This window comes from Merops nubicus, unplaced genomic scaffold (genome assembly GCF_000691845.1).
Source record: "Merops nubicus isolate BGI_N331 unplaced genomic scaffold, ASM69184v1 scaffold5545, whole genome shotgun sequence".
Classification (NCBI taxonomy): domain Eukaryota; kingdom Metazoa; phylum Chordata; class Aves; order Coraciiformes; family Meropidae; genus Merops; species Merops nubicus.
The window spans coordinates 26,817-49,812 of record NW_008610134.1 but is presented as its reverse complement, the minus strand read 5'-3'; the positions used below and the strand labels follow the sequence as shown (position 1 = coordinate 49,812).

The following is a 22,996-nucleotide window of genomic DNA, read 5'->3' as shown; positions in this document are numbered from 1 at the left end:
TAAGTTTAGCACCCCGAGTTTTGTGTTTTGGTAAAAAAAAAAAACAGGGAACAGGGTTTGCTATTTATCTGCTTAGAATGCTGCTGCACAGGAGTGAATTACAGAAGCACCCTATGAATATTTTAAAAACTGTAATTATTAATTGTGTATGCAGAAATAACTAGAATTCCCACGTCTGGTTTAAACAAATCAGATTTAGGAAAATGGTTGGGTTTGCTGCAGGGTTCTTTTGTTTTCAGATGGATGCTGTAAAAAAGCTGTGAAATAGACCCCTTCTTTGCACTGCCTAATTGAAGAAAGGCATTTTTCAACTCTGGCATTTTTTATACCCGTTTCCTTACCCTACCCATCTACTCTTTAACTTTTTAATCCATCAATTACTTCATAAGTGCAGAAAAAAAGGAAGCCCCTGAAAGATGTTATGTCCTAAATATACTGTCTTACTATAATTACAACACGATCTAGATTTATTTCTTTCCTCCCCTCCTAGTATATTCAGCAAAACATCAGGGCAGACTGTTCCAACATTGATAAGATCCTTGAGCCTCCTGAGGGCCAGGATGAAGGTGTATGGAAGTATGAACATTTAAGGTAAGAATCCATTTTTTGCCAATTTAGCATCCCAATTCTAAGTTTTGTTCCTTCGTAGTGGTAGTGAGTCTTTATAAGCAGGGCAGAGCAAAAATAACTGGAATGAATCTCACTATTTCCACTATGAAATATTTTATACTTTCATACTCATTATTTTCTGGATTCCTTGTTCTTTCTAACCATTTATGATGTGCTCTGATCTAGTGTGTTTGATGTTTTTTAAGGAAATGTTTGTACCTCACTTCAAAAGTTGCACTAGCATGTTATGAATATGAAAACACAGTCATGCATTTCCATAGCACTTTCTCCTAGGATCATCAGCTCTTCATCTCCACCAAGTGGGAATGTGATTTCCAGATGCTCCCAGTGCTTTTTTGGGAACTTGCAGGAAAATATTTTTCAGTCACGGTGTGGGTTTTACACCTTGTGAATAGACATGTAGTAATCCTTTTTTCCTGGCATTACTTTGGTGTCTTTGATTTATTTTTTTTTAAAAAAGAATTCTTATAAATGTGTCTTCTAATTTTATCAAGAATACTTTCAGGAATAAGAATAGTTCTGAGCTACTCCTGGATATATCTGTCCTGACTCTTTACCTCCTATTTTCTTCTTCTCTCCTCTGGTCTGGAATAGTTCCAATAGACGTGGGAAGTCCTCAAAAGAGGAAAAAGTGTACATGGACCAGTCCAAGACATATTTTAAGAATTTCCTTTGTCTTTTCACATATACTGAATATCATTGTAGATTCACAGAAGTGGTGTATCACTAGCTGTTTGTCACTTTTGGAGAATTTATTCAAGTTTTTCTTGAGGGATGGAAGGGTGAATTCTCTTTAAGAATCCACTTCCAGGTTCCTTGTAGTGAAATCACTATTTGTGGAAGTCCCACTCTGTTCATGCTCTGTGGTGGCACTTCAGCCACTTAATTGACCTGGAGGAAATATATTTTAGAAGGAGGGAATGATCCAGCTATACAAAAACACTCTTTAAGAAATTAATTTTCTTGAAGTGTTAATTTTTAAAAATCTGTATTCATGAGCTAGCACTTTCTTCAATAACAAGGTTGTTATCTTAAACACTGCCACTAAATTGTTTGTTAAGCTCAGCCTCTACTATCAGGTAAGAATTAAAATATAATTGGCTTGTTGAGTAAAAAAATACACTGGTCTGAATTCTATTTCTTTCAACTTTTAGTCCTTTTATAGCGTGTTACTATTGCCTTTTCAAGTGTGACATCAGCTGAAATTATTTGATGGTATTCTTTAAATATGTTTTTTTTTTTCATGTTCTGGTCTATTTTTTCCACTTCACAAGAGATCTGTGCAGAGAATCAGAATGTATAACCTTGTTTTGTATGAGATGTTTCCTGTGGGGAAAAAAAATTGTTGATTTTGATGCTGCTGTGTTCAAATTTTTTTAGACAATTCTGCCTGGAGCTCAATGGACTAGCTGTCAAGCTTCAGGTAATCCTTTTCTTGGTATTTTTATGTTGTATCAGGAAGGAGGCTTTTTCTGTACTGTAAGATGCAGAGCTTTCTTCTAAATCTATACACATAGACTTAAGAAGTGGTCTGAGGCAAGAGTTTTTTAGGGTTTTAAAGACTTCTGGCAAAATAACTCTTTTTGGTGGGGGACTGGGCAAGAAGGTGATTTGAGAAGATCAGCTGAATTTTGCTGTTGAGTGGTTTCCTAAGTGAAGAATTGTTTTAACAGAGTGAATGTCACCCAGACACGTGCACTCAGATGACAGCAACTGAACAGTGGATTTTCCTTTGTGCAGCTCATAAAACTCCCAAAGAGGTATGGATGGCTTCTGGAAAACTGATGCAGGATTTTCTTACACAGTTTCTGTGTTCACGGGGAGACCATTGTAGTCAGCTGAGAGCTTACCTGGGTTAAGAACATCACTTCAGGTTTCCTTCTCTCCCATTCTGCAGTGGTTTACAAAGGAGCAGGATGAGGTAGGAAGGAGCTGCTCTTTACCACAGCATTAGAGAAAAGATGGGACTGTGCAAAGTCCAGTTGTGCTGAGGCAGCCTGAAACTCCATGGGAAAAGGTCTTTGTCTAATGGAAAGAAGAGTCCATGGTGAGAGTAGCCTGTCCTCTTCAGACCTTGGCCTTGGTCCATTGCTCCAGGCATGGGAGCCTGACCCTCTGAAATGGGTGACCACGTGTGCAGGCTCTGGGGGAAGTTACTCCCAAAAGGCAGTGGAGTCACAAAAATACTTGATCTTGAGTGGGTTGTCAGCGTGGCAGTGGCTTGTCTCCTGGAGTCTCCAGCTGCTCTAAACTGTGTTCAGATCTCCTGTTGAACCTCTTGATGCCTAATTTTGTAAAATAATTTTTTTTTTTCCTTCAGAAGGCCTTTCTCTGTTGCTATTGTTTGTGGTCATAGTGCAGTTTGTCATATTTATCTTGACTATGTGGGAAACAAATGAGCTGTCAGGTAACAATCATTCCTTTCAGTGTACTTCTAGTAGATATTCTATCCTACACCTTTACTTAAGGAGATGCATAAAAATTCATTACTTGTGTATAATTGAATTTGCTTAGTAACTTTTTTCTTGACATAATTTACACAAAGCAGAGAAAAGAAATGGGTCACTTATGGAGCATATGTAGTTAGGACTTTCAGAGAAGCTATGTGAAGCTTCTGGTAGTAAAAATGACCAGTGAAGTTAAAGGCATGAGGAAGCATAATTAAAATGGTTTTCCTTAAGCAAGTTATATGATGATGTTGTGCATGGACTCGTGCAGGTGCTCACTCACTGTCTGTTTTTGTAGTGTCCTGCTATAGACTACACCAGACACACACTGGATGGAGCTGCATGTCTTCTGAATAGCAATAAATACTTCCCCAGCAGGTAAAAATGCTTCCTCCTGGGAGGGAGAGTCTGAGGGAGGAGGTGGCACCTGAACACTTGCAGTGCCTGGGGAATTGCATTTTCCAGGGACTACTACTGATATCAGTCCTGCAGCACGTGTAACTCACTGATAGAGCTGTTGTAATTTCCAAGCCAAGGAAGAATTCCTACCTACCCTGTTCAAGTAGTTTGCCATTTACTGCTGCTGATAGATGCTTTTTAGGAGGAAACTGGTTTCCTAAAATCTGTTGGTGTTAAGGGGCTTCTACTGAGCAGTGCCAACCCAGACAAGAGGATGGCCTTTAAAGAGATGGAGTGGCTTAAAGGACTTGCACACTAGGGCACTGGAAGCCTCCACAAGCAAACATCCATCCCCTGTGGGGCATCAGTGGCCACAGCTGACAGAGGCTGAGTGGGCACCCCACAGGATGGACCATGGAAACCTGCCTGGAGAAGTCAGAAGCTTCTGATTCTCTAGGAACCTGGTATTGGCAAGGAGATACAACCAGAAGCCTTTTTCCCTTTGCCCATCAATGCTAGAAACCTGAAACCCATCCCCTACCAGGTTCACTACAGGCAAAGTACGAGTTTAAAATGTCAGGTATGCACCAATATTTTCATTTTCCTTGAAGAAATAAGCAGTTGCAGACACAGCTGTCTGCAACACTCAAGTCTAAATGTCCTATGCAGTTATACAGTATGGCTTAAAAGTCAGAATTTATGTCAACGCCTATCTGGGTGGGGCTGTTTTGTAACCATTCTCCTGGTGCTTACAGGGTTAGCATAAAGGAGTCCTCTGTAGCCAAACTAGGATCAGTGTGCCGAAGGATTTACAGAATATTTTCACATGCTTATTTTCACCACCGGCAGATATTTGATGAATATGAAGTAAGTAGTTTCCAATTACATTCTGAAAGAAGGGCATTTGCTGAAGTTCTGGCTGGGATATAATTGTATGACATTTTCTTTTAGTCCTACCACAAGACTGCATTCAAGTCAAGTATTGATTACAGTAGATTACAGTTTTTTAAGAACTGAAGTGCTATGCTATACATATATATATAAAAATGAAAACTGACTTATATTATTAGTTTACCTAATTATGGTTTCCCTTCATTTGGGTAAAAGGTCAGGAATTGAGAGGCTTTGTACAAACAACTCCAATTCTTCCTATTTTGAAGTGCATTCTAGCCCTAGGTGTAGACAGTACTGCTTATGCATTTATGTTTCCTCTTTATAGATGTTATGCAAAGGTGATTATAAAACTGCAAAGAAATGGGAGTAACTGGTGGCAGCTGGTGCACCTCCAGTAACACCCAGCTTTTTTTAACAAAAGGAAGAGTAGACATGAGTAGATGGGAGATGAGGGACACAGATGGCTGTAAGAGGAAACCTTTGCCAGAAGGTGCTGAAGGGCGCTGGAGCAGCTGTGGAAGGGCTGTGCCCTGTTCTCTTGGGGGTAGTGTGTGGAGGAGGAGTTTCACAAAACCTTCAAATGCTCTTCTGGAGAGGGCACTGGGGCTGCCTTGGTACTTGAAGATATTCTTGTCTAAGAGCTGCTGAATGGAGCTGTGACTTAAGCCTAAGCTGCAGTAGGGTTTTTTTTGTTAATTGCATAACTACAAGCCAGCAGTAAAGGGAAGATTTAGAAGTAGCAATCCAAATTTAGCACTTAAGCATTACTACTTTTCCCCAAGACTGGTAAATCTAAGGAGGCAATCACACAGAAGCAGGCTTTTTAGCATGTTCTCCTCGACCGCTTACGATATTCCTTCTGTATCTATTTTTTTCCCCCTCTTTTCATCTCCAGAATGAAACTTTCTTGTGTCACCGGTTCACTAAGTTTGTGATGAAGTATAATCTGATGTCCAAGGATAACCTGATTGTACCAATTTTGGAAGAAGAAGTGCAAAACTCAGTATCAGGGGAGAGCGAGGCATGATGGGCATGGCAGTACAGAAGCCTGTACTGGACAGAAAACGTTATGTACTGTATATACCATTTTAGACACTTCAATCACATAGCCTCCTAGCTTTGGTTAGTCCACTTTTGTATGCTGTGTGCATTGCCTTTTAATATGGGAAATACTTTTAAGTTATTCACGAGCTGTATATTCATCCATGTGGCACTCATGGTTTTTAAATAAAAGTAGCAGTATCCGTTTATAACGCCTGTTAATAAAAGAATTTAAAGTTCTCTAAAATTGCTGCTAAACAATCATTGAATCACAATCCTGAAGATGTGTCCGATTGGGTGGGAAAAAGGTGAGACTAAGATTTGAGAGCAAGCCATTGAACGCAGTAGCTGCATCACCATCAATCTAGAACTCTGCAGGAAGCTTCTTGCAATGTAGCTTATTCCTGATTTAGCTTTTATTTTTTTAAGATGGCTTTGAAGATGTACTGTTGGATGTGCATATTCCTGTACGTGTATATCCAAATACTAATGCTATAGCTCCTACTAGTGATACCAAAAGGACAATTTCGCTATGCTATTGAACATATATATTCTTGATATACATCTAACCTACTTTTTGGACTTTTTTCTTGACAGTGGAGGTTTGTGTACAGGAGGGGAGAGGTTCTGTCCTGCTAGGGCAGACTTCTGCTATTCTCCAGTCCACAGCTCCTCTGAAGAAGGTCAATGGCTGATACCTGCACATATTTATGGCAACTGCTTACAGATTATACCTCGTAAATGTTCATGTTACACTACATAACACACTAGCACAGGCTTTGCTTGTATTCCTAGTAAAAAGGAATACAAATATTCCTGAAATACTGAACTTGTTTCTTGGCAAGAGTTAATCACAGAATCACTTTGGTTGGAAAAGACCTTTAAGATGACAGAGTCCAACCATTAACCCTACTCTGCCAAATCCTCCTCTAAGCCATATCCCCAGATGTTTTCAATACACATTAATGCTTTCAAATAAGCATTCATTTGTGTTTTCCTTCATTGACCCAAATTATACTTTGACAGAAAGATTTGAATTCATCCTTCTATTCCCTATCAGATGTTTATTTCAAGTTGCATTTGCAGATTTGCAATAACTGACAACTTCCATGAGTGCTGCTTAACTTTAATGTCTAGAGTGATAGAATTACATGTTTTAGAGATGAATATAGCAGACATACTGCTAAGTGTACATGAATGCAGGGTCTAAAAGCACAAGCAGTGTGCTTATGGTAAGTGAATTTTGCTCAGCTGTTTAGGAAGTTAGCTGGTTGTTTCTCTCCATGGTTGCCAGGGGCCCTCTTTTTATTTCTTAAATTGGGTCAGAATGGGCTAACTCAGCTACCCTCTGTAATCTACACTTTGTTTTCTATGTTATACTGACTTGGAAAGAAGGGAGTCCACCTATTTTTAATGTCTTTTTTCATAATACACTAAACATGCCTTAAATTGTTTTTCTTTATACAAATCAAGCACACCTCAAGCAACTGTACCACCTGGATGTAAAGGGAATTTAAACAATGAGAAAACAGATTAAGCTTAAGTCCTTCAACAGCTGTATTCTCCCTCAGCTCTTCTGTCTCACATTTATTGTTGTGTTTAACTGTTGGCAGGGTAAGTGCATGAGGTGTTGTCAGAGTGAGAGCAGGAGCTGTAATTGCCTTGTGCAGACCAGGTTACTTGACTTTGCTGGTGTCTTCAAGTTTGTACTGCAGGTAGGAAGAGCATATTGTGGAGGCAGTGGCAGGAATTGAGCTTTGTCAGAGCCTGCTGTGGGACCATCCATGGTGTGTGTCCTTTGCACGGTCACTCTGCAGGCTGATGGTGGCCGTGGTGACCGAGATGGGCAAAACCATGGAACAGGAGTTGCCCATCACATTTCCTCTGCAAAATGGAAGAAAATGATGTGGTGGGGGCTCAGGACTGCATTAAAAATTTGAACCTCTTTTCTTCCTCTTATGCTTTAAGAGTTTCACTTCAAGACAGAACTTGGGAAGTTTTAATCCTGTTTATTCTCATTCAGATTTGCACTGTAAAGCTGACTTGCTATACTAAGCTGATTTTATCTAAGGCCTAAGTGAAACACTGCTTGTATTTTCCCTTGCTATTGTTTACATGAGTACTGTGTACACACACGTGCCTGAACGGTACCATAGAACTCCAGTTAGCCTAAGCAAACCATTGATTTGTCTAATAAATATTAACAGGTTTAATTCAGACTCTACATAATAGAGAAACTGTCTTGGAATTATATTGTAAAAAAAAAAAGGATAAAATTAAACTGCTTCTTTATCCATACCACTATATTTTGGCAAGTTATTCTCATTTTTCATGTTGTCCAAGAATGCAGGCAACTGAGTGCTTCCAGGAGGAGGTTTGGTGTGCTCCCATCTCTACTACAAGGTGTGCTGAAGTAAAGCTGTGTTTCTTCTTTCCAAAGTAGAGAAATGCAAAACTCATTAACATCTTGAAGTCAGACCTCAAACATACACGTTTCTCAAATCAGAAAATGCTGGGTCTTAAAATTAAGAAGAGACACAGATCAGAACACATGACCAGACCTGTTCCATCTAACACACTTTTGTCTCTCTTGAGCTCTGCTTACCTGAAGCCAGGAATGTTCACTTTAATTCACAGCAGTTCCCTAAATTCCAATAGAGGAACTCAGCTTTGAAAAATCTTAAATCTTAACTACTGCTGTTCTCTAAACTAACCCACAGGGAATGGTCAAGACAACCACCTGTGTTTTTTTACCTTCAAAAGATGAATGCACTGAGAACAAGGAAAACCTCATCAGCTCATGCTGTGAGCTGTGTGGCTGCAGAGCCTGGGCTGCCCAGGAGTAATTGCAGCTTGAGGGAAGTCCTGCATGGATCCAACCCACTTGATGTCACTATGGACAAACCTGATACAGAAACTGGTAGCTGAGTTGCCAAGTGCTTTTAATAGTGAGAAACCTCCTAGCAGGACTAAAAAGATCTTAGCTTCACAAAAAGAACTCATTGTTTTACAGACCAAAACCACAGAAGTTAAGCAGCAGTTTATTGTGGTTGACCAGGTATGTAAATAAACTGTCCCACAATTAGAAGCAGGGCACAATTATTATTATTTTTGTACAGTGTATAGTTTCTTCCTGTTTGTAAACACTAGAAAAGTATTTCCTCTCCAAACAATTTAAGGATCACCAAGTGTAAACAGTCTTTTGTAGAGGTTCAGGAAGAGCACTGGTTGCCTGCTGTCTCAGTTCTAGAAGCTGCAGGGCATTTCCATTGTCACCTACACCTACAGGACTTCTTGATTGCATGTCAGACACACAGGCTCCTAATTGAAGCCGTTATTGAATGAATAAAATACTTTTGTTAGAGAATGCATCATGTATTAAGTTTGACTGGCAATTTTTTTAGTAAAAAAATGAGTATATAAACTATATTCTGGTAAAATGAAAACTGGATTTTGTGTGTGTGTATATATATAAGATAGGAACATACAAAAAAATCTTGCCAGAGTTCTCTGACAGCTCTTCTCATTTACAAACTTAATCCATGGGCAGTGCTGGTCACAATATCCAGGTGATGAAACAAGTAGCTTAAATTAGAATCCCCTATACCCAAAATGACTTTTCCATGCAAGATAGAGTTGGCTTTGGGAATTTTTAACTACAAAGGTCAAAACAGAGACAAACTCTTCATAGTTTTAGAAGCCTTTTCAATCATTTCTAGATTGATTGGGAAGATGGGTGGTTTACTCTGTTCTTCAACCAGTGCATGAGGTGAGGTAATTCGTGCCAGGCTGAGCCAGCAGCTCCCCCTGGGTTTTGCAGAGCAGCCTTGCAGCAGAGCACTCTCAGCTGTGTGCCCACCAGGAATGAAGCATGCAATCAGTCACAACAGCTTCCAGAGTCTCCAACAGTTTCTGGTTCCACGACTTTCAGAGAGAATAGGGCAATGTTTTTCCTTTTAAATCCATGCAGTTTATATACAGCACCATGCAGCAAGGAGTTCTACAGTTAGCTGGATAGATGCTGTGATTTAATTTCAGACCTCCTACTTGCCACTTCCATGATTTCCTTGAGTTTTTGTATCCCAAAAAGAATGCTGAGGAATTTACTCCTTTGCTGTGCTTTCCATTCCACTCACGTCACAGACAGAGATCTTGGCCCCTGTCAGGTTGACATTTTTTCCAGGTGAAGAATTGTGTGGTTTTTTTTTTTTTCCCTAAAACAGAACCTAAATGTAGCCCTGTGAGGTGAAGGACAATAGAGAGCTAGGGAAACATTCTAGATAACAATTCTACAGCAGGGGCAATTTGACAGACTGTGAGACAAATGGCTTTAAAAAAAATAAATCAGCCAGCTGTCCTTAACTATACAGAAATTGCTGAGTGGGTTCAGAGGAGACAATTTTGCATATTTACACTGAATCAAAAAGACTAAAAAAATTCAGAGGTTTGCAGCAGAGTCAACACCTGTTGACTGAGAGTCACAAGCAAGGACCACAGCACAGTTAAAACTGTGGGCTACTGAAAAGGAGTATGGCTTTATTTAATTTTAAGCACCACCACCTTTCTTACTAGAAGTGGGGATATTCTGGAATGTACCTGTGGATATCCAGCACATGCTCAGTTTCTACCCCTGTTCCAAATCAGAATCTCCCTTGTGTACATCCCATTTAGATACTAATTTGAGTTTTCTCCATTCTCAACAGCTGATACAAAAAGATCTCAGTTAAAATTTAAATGATTTTTTTTCCAATTAATGCATTCTAGAAAGATTCAATTTATTACTTTATACATTGTAACTTGCTTAAATAGTTGTAGTTCAGTTTTGGTTTAGGATTCACTGCTGTTAACCACCTTAAGCAGGGATACTGATTTATAAAGAGTAACTTCTTTAATAGACTTTAAAAGTTTTGACTTGGAATATTCAGAATTCCTAGGGGTTTTAACCAGTTTTTGTTGGTTTTAACTGGGTACCACCCATAGTTAAAAGAAAAATCACACACACAAGTTTTGGATAACTTCTGTGAAACACTTTTAGAAGTAGAGCAACTTATTCCAAGTTGCAGAAGAGCAGCTGTTGCCCCATTTTTAATCTGCTGGAGGTGCCTGGCTTTCTGCCAGAGACAGATGTAACAGGCATTTCCACAATTTCTTCCACATGCATGCACCACGAGGGGGTCCCTGCCCAGTGAGACCAGGGCTGCTGCTCACAGGGTGCCAGGCTGCGGGGAGAGCGGCGCTTGGGCCGGGGTCCGTGGGGAGCACCCCAGTCCTGCACTCTCCCCTCCACACACTGCCCCCAGACAGGAAACGAATGTGAGGTTTGTGACCTGGAGATGCTGGTGGGAAAGTGGGGAGGAGCAGCCTTGGCAGGAATGGATGTCTTCCTGTGGCTGCTCACACAGGAACTCCCGTGCCCCCATTGCTCCTCCTGCTGCCCCACTGCCATGGCTTCAGAACTACCTAGCCATGCTGCCAGCATTATTCTTAAGAAACTCAAGTGAGAAAATAGAAGCAGCCCTTTTCAGCAATGTGCAACAGAAAAGAGAAGCTGAAGGAATGTCTCCAGCTCCCAAACTGGATTTTTAAATTTTTTAAAACCTCAAATCTGCTAAAACCAGTTGTAAAGAGTTGCTCTTCCAAAATGAAAAATAAACAACAAGCCTACCTACAATAACTTCATAATGAAAATGGGAAGCAGCTCCAAAGCAATAATCACTTCATGCTTGTAACAATCATGCAAGTAGAAAGGGATTCCCTCATGCCTCTCCCTGCAAAAATAAATTGAAACAACACTAAAGCTTTGTGCCACTTTTGCTTATCACAGCAAGTGAAACTTTTTTTTCCAGAAGTTACTTTTTGCGTACTGAAACAAGCAGCTCCTGCCAGTGTTCTGTCTGCATGGCTCCTCATCACTGAGTTGCCAGCCTCAAGCAAGGACCACTGGTCAGCTCGTTCAGGGTCAGTTATCAGTGTTCCTGTCACTGCATTAATCTACCCACTCAGTGCCAGCATCCACTGCTGCAGACAGGGAGCCTCGCAGGACGCTGGTGGGGTCCTGCTGGAGCTAAATGTATTTATTCCCAGCACTGCTCTCAGTGTTTGCAGTACACCCCACACAGAGGGGTGTCACAATCCCTGGTGTTGTGTGTGCTGCACTGCAAACACTGAGAGCAGTGTTGTGAATACACTGGCTCAGTTCTGTTCTGACTTCTCATCACACCCAAACTATCTTCTATTATAGCTTAAGTGTGACAAGTAGTTACAGGTTTTGCTTCTAAAGCTAACTGAAAACTGCAATTTTTAGTTATGATCACATTTACTTTCTAGAGAAGCATTTTTATTCTTCTTCTCTTAAAACCTAATTTCAAGACAGCAGCATAACAGTAATTCCTGTCCATGCCTCTCCCCAGGGCCGTGCCAGTGCTAACAGCCCTTAATGCAAGCAGCTCCTCCCCATGGTGAGGATGGGAGCACAGCCACCACACCCCTTCCTCTGTGCATTGCATCTGTTACCCAATGCAGCTGAGCACACTTTGCCCAGTGTGAGATATATTTAGCTGAGAATTTTTTCCTATATACATCAACATATTTGTATAGAGTCTATGAGTGAATATTTCCTATGAAGTTTAGCCTACTTTTTCCTCCCATACATTATCAGCAGCACTGTACACCTTGCTGTCAATACTTCTCAGTGAGTTTTTCAAACTACTTTTCAACAGACTACAAGTTATCTTCCGGGGGTGAGCAGTTCCTAATTTTTACTCCTGAGTAAGCTGTGAATACATCATAATATAAGCTATGTCCTCAGACAGCTTTTGGCTTAGATGTATGAGGAACCTTGTAAAACCTGCACAGGTACAATTATATTACAGGAGCAAGTGTCTGCCTCCAGCCTCCAGAGGTTTTCTGCACATACCAACTCTGAACGTAGCTTAAATTATTAACACTAGTCTAAGACTTAACATTTCTCAAGGCTTTTGAATTTATGCAAGGCAAGTAAAGTGAAAATGACATTAAAACTTAACAGCCACCAGACAGCTCATTTTCCCCACCAATATTTACAAGACTCTTTAAAAAAAACCAAACAAAACCAAAAAACCAGAACAATCCTCCAGTTTATGGAGAACACTAAACACATCATCATTCCTTTCTCTCTTACACAATCCAAACTGTCACTGTTTTGCAGCATTTGCTTCCTTGCTTGTCAAAAGCATTAACAAGTTAGCAGAGCACCCAGGCACATAGTTATTCTATTAAAGAGAGAAAACCAAGTTATTTTGCATTAGTACTATTCCTACAGTAGGATTAACACAACAAAGGAACAGACAAAAGTACAAAATAAGTTGGGGAAAAGTCCTAGGATTATACAAAAGCATCTGAAGTAGCATGATTTTTTTTAAAACCCACATTTTTGTGAATTATGCACATGTCCATCTGATGCAGTTACTTACTCTCACATACATGTGACCTGAGTGACTCCATCTTCCTGGTCAAATTGTCCATCATCCAGTTCCCTCAATACTCCATCACTGCTACTGAATCCTGGAAAGCCTCCATACTGGGAGGATCCCTCCTTGATCCAGCATTGTTTCGATGGAGATAGGTGAAACTCATCAGGTGGTTGTCCAATTTCCACAGGGCGAGAAGTGGCTGTGTCTAATCCAACACTTCTGCTGGAGACTCTGCCTTTCTCCTCCACGATAACTTGTCTTAAGGATTTCCTCTGAAATACAACAGGATGTTAAAATGTTAACTTATTTAGGAAAGGAAAAAAAAGCTACCACTGCAGGTAGACCTTCACTCTCCTTCATGTCTACATGCCACCATATCCAGGGTTGGGCTAGTGCCTCATCTGCACACTGTCCTGTTCTGCAAATCCATGGACGTTGATCACTTCTCCAAACAGTTCTGTCTAGAAACTTTAACAAGAGTGCAATATTTGACAAAGATGTGAACCAAACTCCATCAACACAGAGCTCTTTAAGACCGTGATCTGACCGTTTCATGTGACTGAAAACTTCCCACTGATCCATCTCATGGAGGGACTCCTATGCTTTCCCATTCTGCCCAGACACCTTCAGAGGCCTCCTCAGGTAACACAAAGTTTCTTGAGAGTTATGTTCAGTCCACATGGTGGATGTATGGAGATAGAAGTCTGTCTGCCCTGTACAGCAAGTTGAAATGAGAGTCTAAAGGGAGCTTGCACAGGAAGAACTCAGTATAAACAGAGTGTGACATGAGTACTGGGATCTCCTGACACGATTCTTGCTGAAGTGATGGCTGGCCGTGTCCAGAAGAGAAACAAGCAGACTGGGCAAAAACCAGTTCTCTCAGACTATGCTGAGCGTCCTCCGAGGCATCACAGATCAATCAAAGGCTGACTTCATTTTAGCATCAGGAGCTACCAGATCCATGATGATGTAGCACCTCCAGAGGCCATGTCAGTGCCCTGAGCCACAGCAGGGGAGCGTGGTCTGGGAGGCAGAAGCACTCTGGCTGTCTGCTTGGAGCCCTGCTGTCAGCACAAGCGCTGCTAAGCCAGGAGATGCTTTGCCAGGGGACACAGCCCTATCCACAGGAGGAGGACATCTAGATAAAAACTCCAGCCTCAGCACAGAGCTGCATTTCACTGGGTAGAGGACACAAGCACACTTGCAGAGGGATTTACACAAATGCAAACATTCCAAAACCAGAAACACCTCACAAGTTTTCTTGCCATGCTCTGGCATGTTCTTCCCTTCTATACATTGCTTTTTTTTTCCTCAAGCCCTTTTGAAACAGTAAAAACAAAGGCCTTTGAGGCTAAAGGAAATGCATTCAGGGAAGCTGTTACAAGAGACATTGGCAAATTAGAGTAAGGGGAAATAGGCTTTGCCTCAGGAGGAACAGAAGGAAATAGGCTTTGACTGGATGCCACTGTAAGAGGATGGAGAATTCTGCTTAAGGGAAATAAAGGAAAAAATAGAAAAGAATAAAACAGAAAACACTCAAGCACTGTGTGGTTCAATCTTGGATATCCTCCTCTGAACTACCATCTTAAAAATGCAAGTGGTATGTGATAAACAAAGAGCCTAGGAACAGTACAGCCCTTCTAATGCAAGAGGCCTTTGAACCATTATCTAAATCAAAGGCCAGGCCATAATGTATGACATGAAGTACACCCTCAGAAAAGAGACCCTGTGGGAAGAAGAGACTAGGTAATAGGGGTTTTCCCCCTCAGTTTTTACTTGAGGCAAAACTTCCCTTAGAAATGGCAATGCTTAGACACCCTCTCACCCTCCAAAAAAACCCACCAGTCCTGAGTCCACAAGGCAACCCCCACCCTGGGCTGCCATCCTCCAGAATGCAAGCCATGGATGTCCAACACTCAGACCTGCCCGTGGGGCAAAGCTCCTGCCGTGGCCAGGCCCTGCTGCACTCTGGAGAGCTGGGAAGTGATGCCACTGGGCTCTGGAGGCTTGAGAGTGAAGTGTGTGAGGAGGCCTCTATGAGGCTGCTTTCTTATTGCAGTAATGAAAGAGCCTTGTTGGTTTTGTATTTTCACTCTCTCATAGGCAGCATTCTTTTTGGGGTACATGAGCTGCAAGCACACTAAGGGTATGCTTAAATAAATACAAACTGTGATGCAATTTTTTTTAACTTAAACCATTTCTGGTATCTTAAGTATTCTGGGGTTCAAAAAATTCCTACCTTGTGGATGTGATTTTTTTTTTTTAAAAACAGCTTTAATTTAATTTGAACATGAGAATTAAATGTTTTTAGTAAAATATTTGCAAGGGTTTGATGAAGTTGTACAGCTGTGTCCTCAGTCTCCAAGGGACATTTGCAAGCATTAACTTCTGCTCTGGAAGCTTCAATATGTTTATTTAAAATTTCAGTAGCTTCTTTTGCACCTGAAATCTAGCTACTCAATGCAAAGCTAGCATGGCATCCTATACCAGCTTGGTATTAGTAACAAATCTATGGATTTAAATTGTCATGAATGTAATATGCTGTTTGCCATTTCAGGTTAAAAAAAAAAAAATCAATGAAGTAACAAGATTAAAATTTAGGTGAAAAGCAGCTTAACTGGAAAAACTGATGGAAAGTGATACTCTGCTAAATGTTTCAGCTCCAGCTTGAACCACCTATTTATGCCCTGCTAAAATGACCTCAGCATACTGAAATTTCCTGGAGAAGTACAACATTCACTGCTAATTAAAAAGCACATGCAGATACTAAGTTCATTCAAATTTTAAATGCAGTAATCCTGAAGTAAATGGCTACAAATCAGCTATTTCTTGTTTACTCCCAGCATATTAATGCTTAAGTCAAAGGTTTCCCTTTGTATTTTTAATTTAAACCAAGTCTCAAAGACTCATCAGTTCCTCAGACTGAATGTTTTTACAGAGCTGTCTGTATTAGGTCTCTTGGCAGAATCAAGTCTTAACCATTCCAACTTGTGTCCATCTAGTCATGCTGGCTTTTAAGTGATGCTTATAGTTAGAAATAACATGCCTGACTGAGGGAAGAGTATTCATATCAGGAGTCCATGCCCTTATTATACAGGGTACTTAAAGCAGGGAAGAATCAGGAAAAATATTTTATTTGATAATGACTGCCATAATAAGGTTTTATATATTTATAATAATGATACCACAATTATATTCCAAAATACACATTCAGAAATGTGTTTTGAAAAAATGTAAAGACTACAACATCTGGCATAAGAGCAGGGCTCAGGAGCTTTCAAAAGGTAAAACCTGAAGATGCTTGTACTTAGAAGAAAGTTAAGAGAACAAAAATTATATGAGGAACTGTCACAATTTAGAAGATGGTATGAAGGGAAGAAGATTAAGACATTACCAAGAGCAACTACACAGAACACTGAAGAGAAAAAAGCAGCAGCTCAAATTTTGTGAGGAAATAAATCATAGTGTACAAGAACTAGCTGGGAATTGAGCTGGCAGCAGAGATAAAACCCAGGACTTTAACTGGGCATGTTGAATACAGTTGTCCCTGGTATGGAAGCAGTGATATGGAAGCAGTACCTATCAGTGGACACAGTGAGAATGAAGATATGCTGGAGATAAACAAAAGCCTGGAGCAGAACAGAAAAAGGGAGAGTGTATTTTAGAAACACTAAGCAGGGGTAAACACATGTAGCAGTAACAGACTGTTGATAAGACTTGGCCAAGAAGAGCCCACAGGCAGTTCATCCTTCTCTAGCCACAGCAGGGCTTACTGTAGTCCTACACAGGGAGGAGAACTTGTCACCTTGACTCTGAGCAGAACATGGTGACTGCTAGTAAATCAATCCTTAAAGCACTTTTACACAACCACTACTATAGGAGCATCACTCAGAAGGGACAAGGAGTGGCTGAGGTCCAGCTGCAGAAATTTAAAATCCTATTTCTGTCACACATTTCCATGCAGCAACAGCTAACACCCCTTCACCCTCTGAACCTCCAGATTACAGTATTCCTTGCACAGCTTCACACTTGTGCTCTTTCACAAGCATGAAGGTAAACATTTTGGAGATCAAAATGAAGTGCTTTCTTTTTCATGTGCAACAGGTCCAGGATTTGAATTGGAACTTTTAAGACTTCCTGAAGACTTCAAAAGAAATACAGCATAGCCAACCTCGCTCATCCACCTGAGACACAGGAATTTCTTAGCACAAAACAGGTTTTCAGCATGCTGAAGCTTTTATCTATGGCTTAACTTAAAAGGTATACAGCTGATAAAAAAAACCAACATTAATTCAGCTGCAAAATCCCTCTACAAACTTCAACTTGTTTCAAGTGAAACCCTCTTCTGCCAATTTTTCCCCATTAATGTTGAAGTCTAGTTTGTTTCTGTACCTAACCATTACATGAAGTATTAATTTGTTTATATCAATACCAGAAATATGTTACTCACCTCTGGTGTTTGGACAGCAGAATTCCACATAACAGGTCTCTGAAGAAAAATTACTTGCTTGGTGGCCAGATTCCCTTCACTAAAATGTAAAGAAAATTGTTTCAATATTTTGAAGGCAGTAACAGACACTGTAATATCTTCATACCTTTCACACTCAACTGTGATTTGTGAGTACATAAGTCCACGAGTAAGAAGAGGATAGACTATCAAGCATTAAGTGATTTACAGAACTGTTCAGGAGTTAATAATCACTTTATTTTTAAAAATAGAAGCACAGAGTGGGGTTAAGCTGTTGTACATAAAATGTATAGAACAAAAACTTGTTACTTTGATCAGAATTATTTCACGTGTCTGTTCTTGGAAGTTTAAGTAAGAGAACTCTTACTTTTAAACACAGTCTTCACTGTCAAATATACAGCAACATGTCACTATCTATTAATGCCACAACAAATAGGCCCCATCTCAATACATTCCCAGCTTCAACAATGCCTATGGATAAAAGAACCACGGCTCAGTTTTTATAAATTCTGCATCCACAATGAAATAAGTGACACTGGCTGTTTTGTACACGGGAGGTCCATGCACAGGAAGGACAAGAGAACGCAGTCATAAAATAAACCAAGGGCTGGGGGTGAAGAGGAACTTCAGTTTTCAGTCCTGGAACCTTTACAGATGTTTAAATTATACCTACCACAAAATTCTCAACACTTTTTTTTGAAAAGAAAATACTTTTAAGAAAACAGATGTGAAATGGCAAAGTTGTTCCTCAAGACTAAACCAGATGTTGCTGACAAGATGCTTGAAAAGTGTTACCCTCTTAGTACTGGTGCTACCTCCCTCTTGAAATTTTACCTATTTCTTTTCATCACCTTTCCATCAGAAATACAGGTCAGCACGTTGACTGCATATATACTACACAAAGCCCAGTTCTGTGGCACTGAAAGAGTGCCAGAATTTCAAGGCCAGAGCTCAAGGATAGGAGGCTTTAAAAAAAATTCCTGTAGTCTCCTGACATCAGATACTACATTTTGAAGAACTCTTCTTCCCTGCAGCTGCTACTTCTGGGCAGTATTCAATAAGATCTTTATTCATAGAAAGGAAAGCACTGAAGAGATGTAACAAAGAAGGACAAAGGAGATATGTAGTGAGTTCATTTGAATGATCTATGATTCTACCTAGTCTATCAATCATAAAACAGTATTATTACACATAACATAATGTAAAGAACTACTAAAAATACATAAGCTTGTACTTCAGTATGGGTATGTCAGAATCTTATCACACAGATAAAGCTGAGATAATCAATTCACGTTTCATTCCAGGACTAGGACTGACACAATTAATTTATATTTAATATCAGGGACTTGCTCCAATAAAAATCAGGGACTAAAACTGTTCCTGTGAGATCAGGAAGAGCTTGTTAACAGCCTGCCCCAGCAGAGCTTCTGGAAGTGAGCTCTGAGAAAGCACAAACCAGCACTATTCCCAGCGTACTCAGCTACGTCTGATCAACAGTCAGTGACGATGGTTTTGTGATGGTGTTTGGCCCCTCACAATCTTCCTTTCAGTCCAGCTGAATTCAGGTCACGGCATATCTTTGCACGTCTTCCTTGGATGAGAATAGAGAACTATTTTGAACTCCAGCTTGTGGGAAAAACAAGGAGGCAGGGAACGAACTCATTAGCTTCCTGAAGTTCACAAGGTTTCCTGCTCCGAGAGTCTTTATCTCACTATTCCCATTCATTAAAAGAAAACGTGTTACAGTCTGAAATCATGACGTGGAAATCAGCAATCCTGCAACCTTATTCCACTTGGCTAGGTACCTCTCCCTGCCTCAGTTGTGTCTGTTTTGATAACATCAGCTGGGAAATCTCTCTTCTCAGCAAGAAGGCTGAGCCCAGCCCCTGGCATGGGAAAGGGCCTATGGCTTATTTTGTAACAGTGTCTGCATTCCTTCAGAGAAAAGAAAAAACCCAAACATTAAGCTACAGCTTGTACAAATTCTGCTTGAACAGAGAAAGGACACGATGGTGAGTAGACAATAAGTAAATGAACAGTTTTCTAAGTCTGACCTTATTAAAATGCCGCACACGACAAAGCAGCTATGAGCTTAATTCACAAAGAACTCAATGACAGGGGGATTGCCACAGAATTTAAATGAGCAAACATGCTCAGAGCCAGCCACTCCACAGCTTCCCTCACGTTTCCACATTCCTCCCTTGCCCTGTAAGTCAGGGCATTTTCAGAACGTGGATCAAGTAGTTTGTTGTGATGAATTCCTAGCCAGCAGTGTCCCTGCCTGCCTGCTCTGCAGCACCCACAGCCAGCCCCCTCTGCCCCTCTGCAGGGACTGCACTCATCAGGGAGGGAAATAAAGGTCACTGCAGAGCAAGGCTCCTGAAGCCTTTTTCCTGTCTTCTTTTAAAGGGATGAAGAGCAACAGAGACTCTTGTTAAAACACCAGCAATTTGTCTGTCTGCTTATGCTGTATGGTCAGCAAATTTGTCCTCTTGGAGGCATATATTTAATAAGTCCCCCAAAACAATCATCAGGCTAGGAGGAGTACTGCCAGTGGCTCTGATTTTTACAGGTTTACTTTTTTGTAATATACGAACATGTTATCTACAAAGTACTTAGAATTAAGGTTAGACAATTTTTTTTTGAAAAATGAACAAAAAGAGAAAAAAAGAAAGATAAAAGAAAGATTTTTTTAACTTTTCCCAAAGTTAAGTTTTGTTCTCCTTTGGAACTGCACAGCACCTAGATTTCAGTTATGAGATAGACACCAGCTTGGGATAGTAAGTCTCCTGGCTTAAAAGATCTGCTTAATGAAAAATTAACAAAACTTTAGAAATAATGCTAAATTTTACACCACAAGCATGCATGGAATTCTACAAATTGATGATAAGATCCTACTAGTAACTGCAGTAGCACTAAGTTAGCACCAAAGTATCTTCTAACATACTTTTCTCCCCCACCTCACTAAGATTTAACTCCTAAAAGGATTATTAACTTTATCCTTGCTATACAGGTTCTGAACTTGGCATAATGACTGTCAAATTCTTGTCTTGAAGACATTCACCTAGCAAGTAAGAGTTGTCAATAATGCAGGAGGCTCTTTAGGTCACTAATATTGAGGAACTGTCTCATTCTTTTTTGGTAAAAAAAAAAAATTTTTGACTTCTGTCTCAAAATTTAAACACCCAAAATATGGACAGATATAACAAACACTGCAACATATGTACTTTTTTCATGCTCTGCTTTCTCATATCCCTGGAAAAAGAACAGGGGAACTTCTGAGGGTTTTATGTTCTGTTGTCAAAACCAAAACCAACCCAAACCCCACAGTTCTTACTTTTCAAAAAACAATGCAAAAAACAGCAACTTTGCATGTTTGAAGAACATGACATCTACCATCTTTCTATTTGTAACAGCTAAGATGTTTCTCAAGGAAGGTTTCCTGCAGCAAACATGATTTAGCCACTGGGGCAGGAGTTAAAGGCCTGGAGAGGCCTGCAGAGTGCTGCCCCTGCCTGAGACAGGACAGTGATCCCTGACACTCAGCTATCCCATGGCATGACCCTCCACACAACAGCCATGCGTTCAGTTTATGGCAAGGAACTTCTGTAAAATAAGAAAAATTTAACACAACAACAAAACCACACAGGAACAGACATGATAGCCTGGTGTTTTAAAAGCTGTCTGAAACCCTAACCACATGAGCACCAGAAAAGGAACACCACAGTGCCACATCCCAGAACAGGTGAGGCTGCTAGTGCCACACCTGGTCTGCAGAGGAGCAGTAGGCAGACTGCTGGGAAGGATCATGTGAGCCCCAAGAGGAAGGAAAGCTGCAGTAAGCCAGAAGCCAGAGGACAGAGCACTGTATTACAGTCAGTAAAAATGGGGAGCAGGCTGCCCTGCTCTTTCATTCTTAGAGTGCTCTTTATGTACTTTGTACAGATTCCTGTATTAAAATAGAAGATCTCTTATTTACCACATCATCCCAAAACATTACTCATTTTGTCTTTTCAGTGTTTCTGAAACCCCTTAATATTCAGGCTGGGTTTTGAGGTCAGAGTTCCAAGTCTGGGCAAAGACCAGTTGTTCAGCAGCATGAAGTGTCCTCCTTTGTTGAGCCAACTAACTTGCATTCCTAGGATACTCCACCACCACAGTAATGGCATCTTTCATATCAGACACATAGTAACCATCCAGGAATTTCTTCTCTTTAAATATCAACATCAATGTCTAAAAATAGTATTTTTCAATCACTACTTAGCCTTTCAGGATAGAAAAACATTCCTTTCCAGATTCTTAATTTTTAATTCCTACTGATTGGGAATTCTTGTCCACAGGCTTTTAAGATTTTTTTTTTTTACTTTTTTATTTTCTTAAAGAAAATGGAATAGCTGTATATGAGAGATACTACAGGCACACAAAACATGATTTATCATATTTCTTCCAAAAGTATCTCATAAGACACACTAGGCCAAGTATTGGATAATTCATACAGACACTTAGACCATTTAGGCTGTGAAAATAGAAATAAGAAAATAAATGTTGATTATTAGCCTGAATTATTGTAGTGCTGATATAAAATCAATCCAGCTTCAGATCTGGCCAGGACACAACCCCTTTTTGCATGATCACAGCTATTAATGGGCTGGTCATTTCACATCTGGGAAGCAATGCCACTTCAGACACCTACTGCAAATTAAATGTCTTGCTGGTATATTACTAATTTTCTTACTAATTAAAGGAACAGGTCCAGACTAATGAATCTGTTAGCACTTCCTACTGTAGTTATTCCTGGTATTTTTCCTTATAGCTCTTAGTTTCTTTTAAATGGCCCTGTCTTGGCCCTGCAGTCTACAAAGTACAAAAGGCCACCACTTTGCCTGCTGCAGGCACAGGGTGCTACTCAGAGTGGTTGACCAGCAGCTGCTCAGGGTAATTTTGACCTGCTGTCCACACCACACAGGGATGGGTACAGTGACACTGCTTGTTGGGTAGAACAGATCTGAGGTTAAAGCACCTCTCTCATCCTATGACCCACAGCACACCAGGACTACTAGAATCTTTCTCTTCTATTATCCACTCATCTTCAAGAAGGATATTGGGATCCTCAAGTTTTACTCTCAAGCTCTAAGACCTGGCCAAAAATTTCAGCTCTTCAATGCAGACCAGGCTCATTGGTTCACATACCCTTACAAATCACATGTTCAAAGCTAATACATGGAGACTACAAAATTTTCTTTGAAGAAATGAACCAAAGGTTAACCACTTTATTTCATGATTGAAAAACTGCTGCTCTCTGGAGTGGGAGCATTAGAAAATTCAGAATGTCAATTTTCAGAAGAAAACAGAAAAAAACATATAGAGATCCTGAAAAAAAGGGCAAAATATGCCATATTGTTTTATCACAAGTTCTTCTGTCTTCACATTTAACCAGTTGGTTAAAATCATCTATTAAAAAAAGTCACACAGTTAAAAACCCTCCCCAACATTTTCCTGACCATAAAAACCTCCTTCCCCACATGAGTGAGTTGATCTATATCAAATCACTTGAACTATAATCCACTTTCTTGGGGCAGTTCCCTTCAAATCTTTCATGCCTTTTCATGCTGTCTTGATTTAATAAAGTGAGGTCTGGATCTGAAGTACTCAAGTCACTCACTCTT

At 40.2% G+C, this 22,996-nt stretch overlaps 2 protein-coding genes across 4 annotated transcripts in view; one reads left to right on the top strand and one right to left on the bottom strand.

Annotated features, from left to right (window-relative positions):
* The window catches only part of MOB4 (MOB family member 4, phocein), a 5,763-nt gene extending 105 nt beyond the window's left edge, over positions 1–5,658 (top strand). The window contains exons 2-7 of one of the 2 annotated variants that reach the window (XM_008940791.1): positions 491–576; positions 2,011–2,053; positions 2,304–2,390; positions 3,376–3,455; positions 4,232–4,343; positions 5,266–5,658. In XM_008940791.1, coding sequence (XP_008939039.1) covers positions 491–576; positions 2,011–2,053; positions 2,304–2,390; positions 3,376–3,455; positions 4,232–4,343; positions 5,266–5,397 — 540 coding nt within the window. In that variant the 3' untranslated portion in view covers positions 5,398–5,658. Of the gene's footprint in view, positions 1–490; positions 592–2,010; positions 2,054–2,303; positions 2,391–3,375; positions 3,456–4,231; positions 4,344–5,265 lie in introns of both variants that reach the window. The other variant, XM_008940790.1, reaches the window with a different exon arrangement.
* Positions 5,659–12,657: 6,999 nt separating this feature from the next.
* RFTN2 (raftlin family member 2) overlaps positions 12,658–22,996 on the bottom strand; it is a 29,482-nt gene continuing 19,143 nt past the window's right edge. For both annotated transcript variants that reach the window (XM_008940788.1, XM_008940789.1), the window contains 2 exons: positions 17,313–17,391; positions 12,658–13,134 (listed from right to left, as the gene is read on the bottom strand). In XM_008940788.1, coding sequence (XP_008939036.1) covers positions 12,865–13,134; positions 17,313–17,391 — 349 coding nt within the window. In that variant the 3' untranslated portion in view covers positions 12,658–12,864. The remainder of the gene's footprint in view (positions 13,135–17,312; positions 17,392–22,996) is intronic.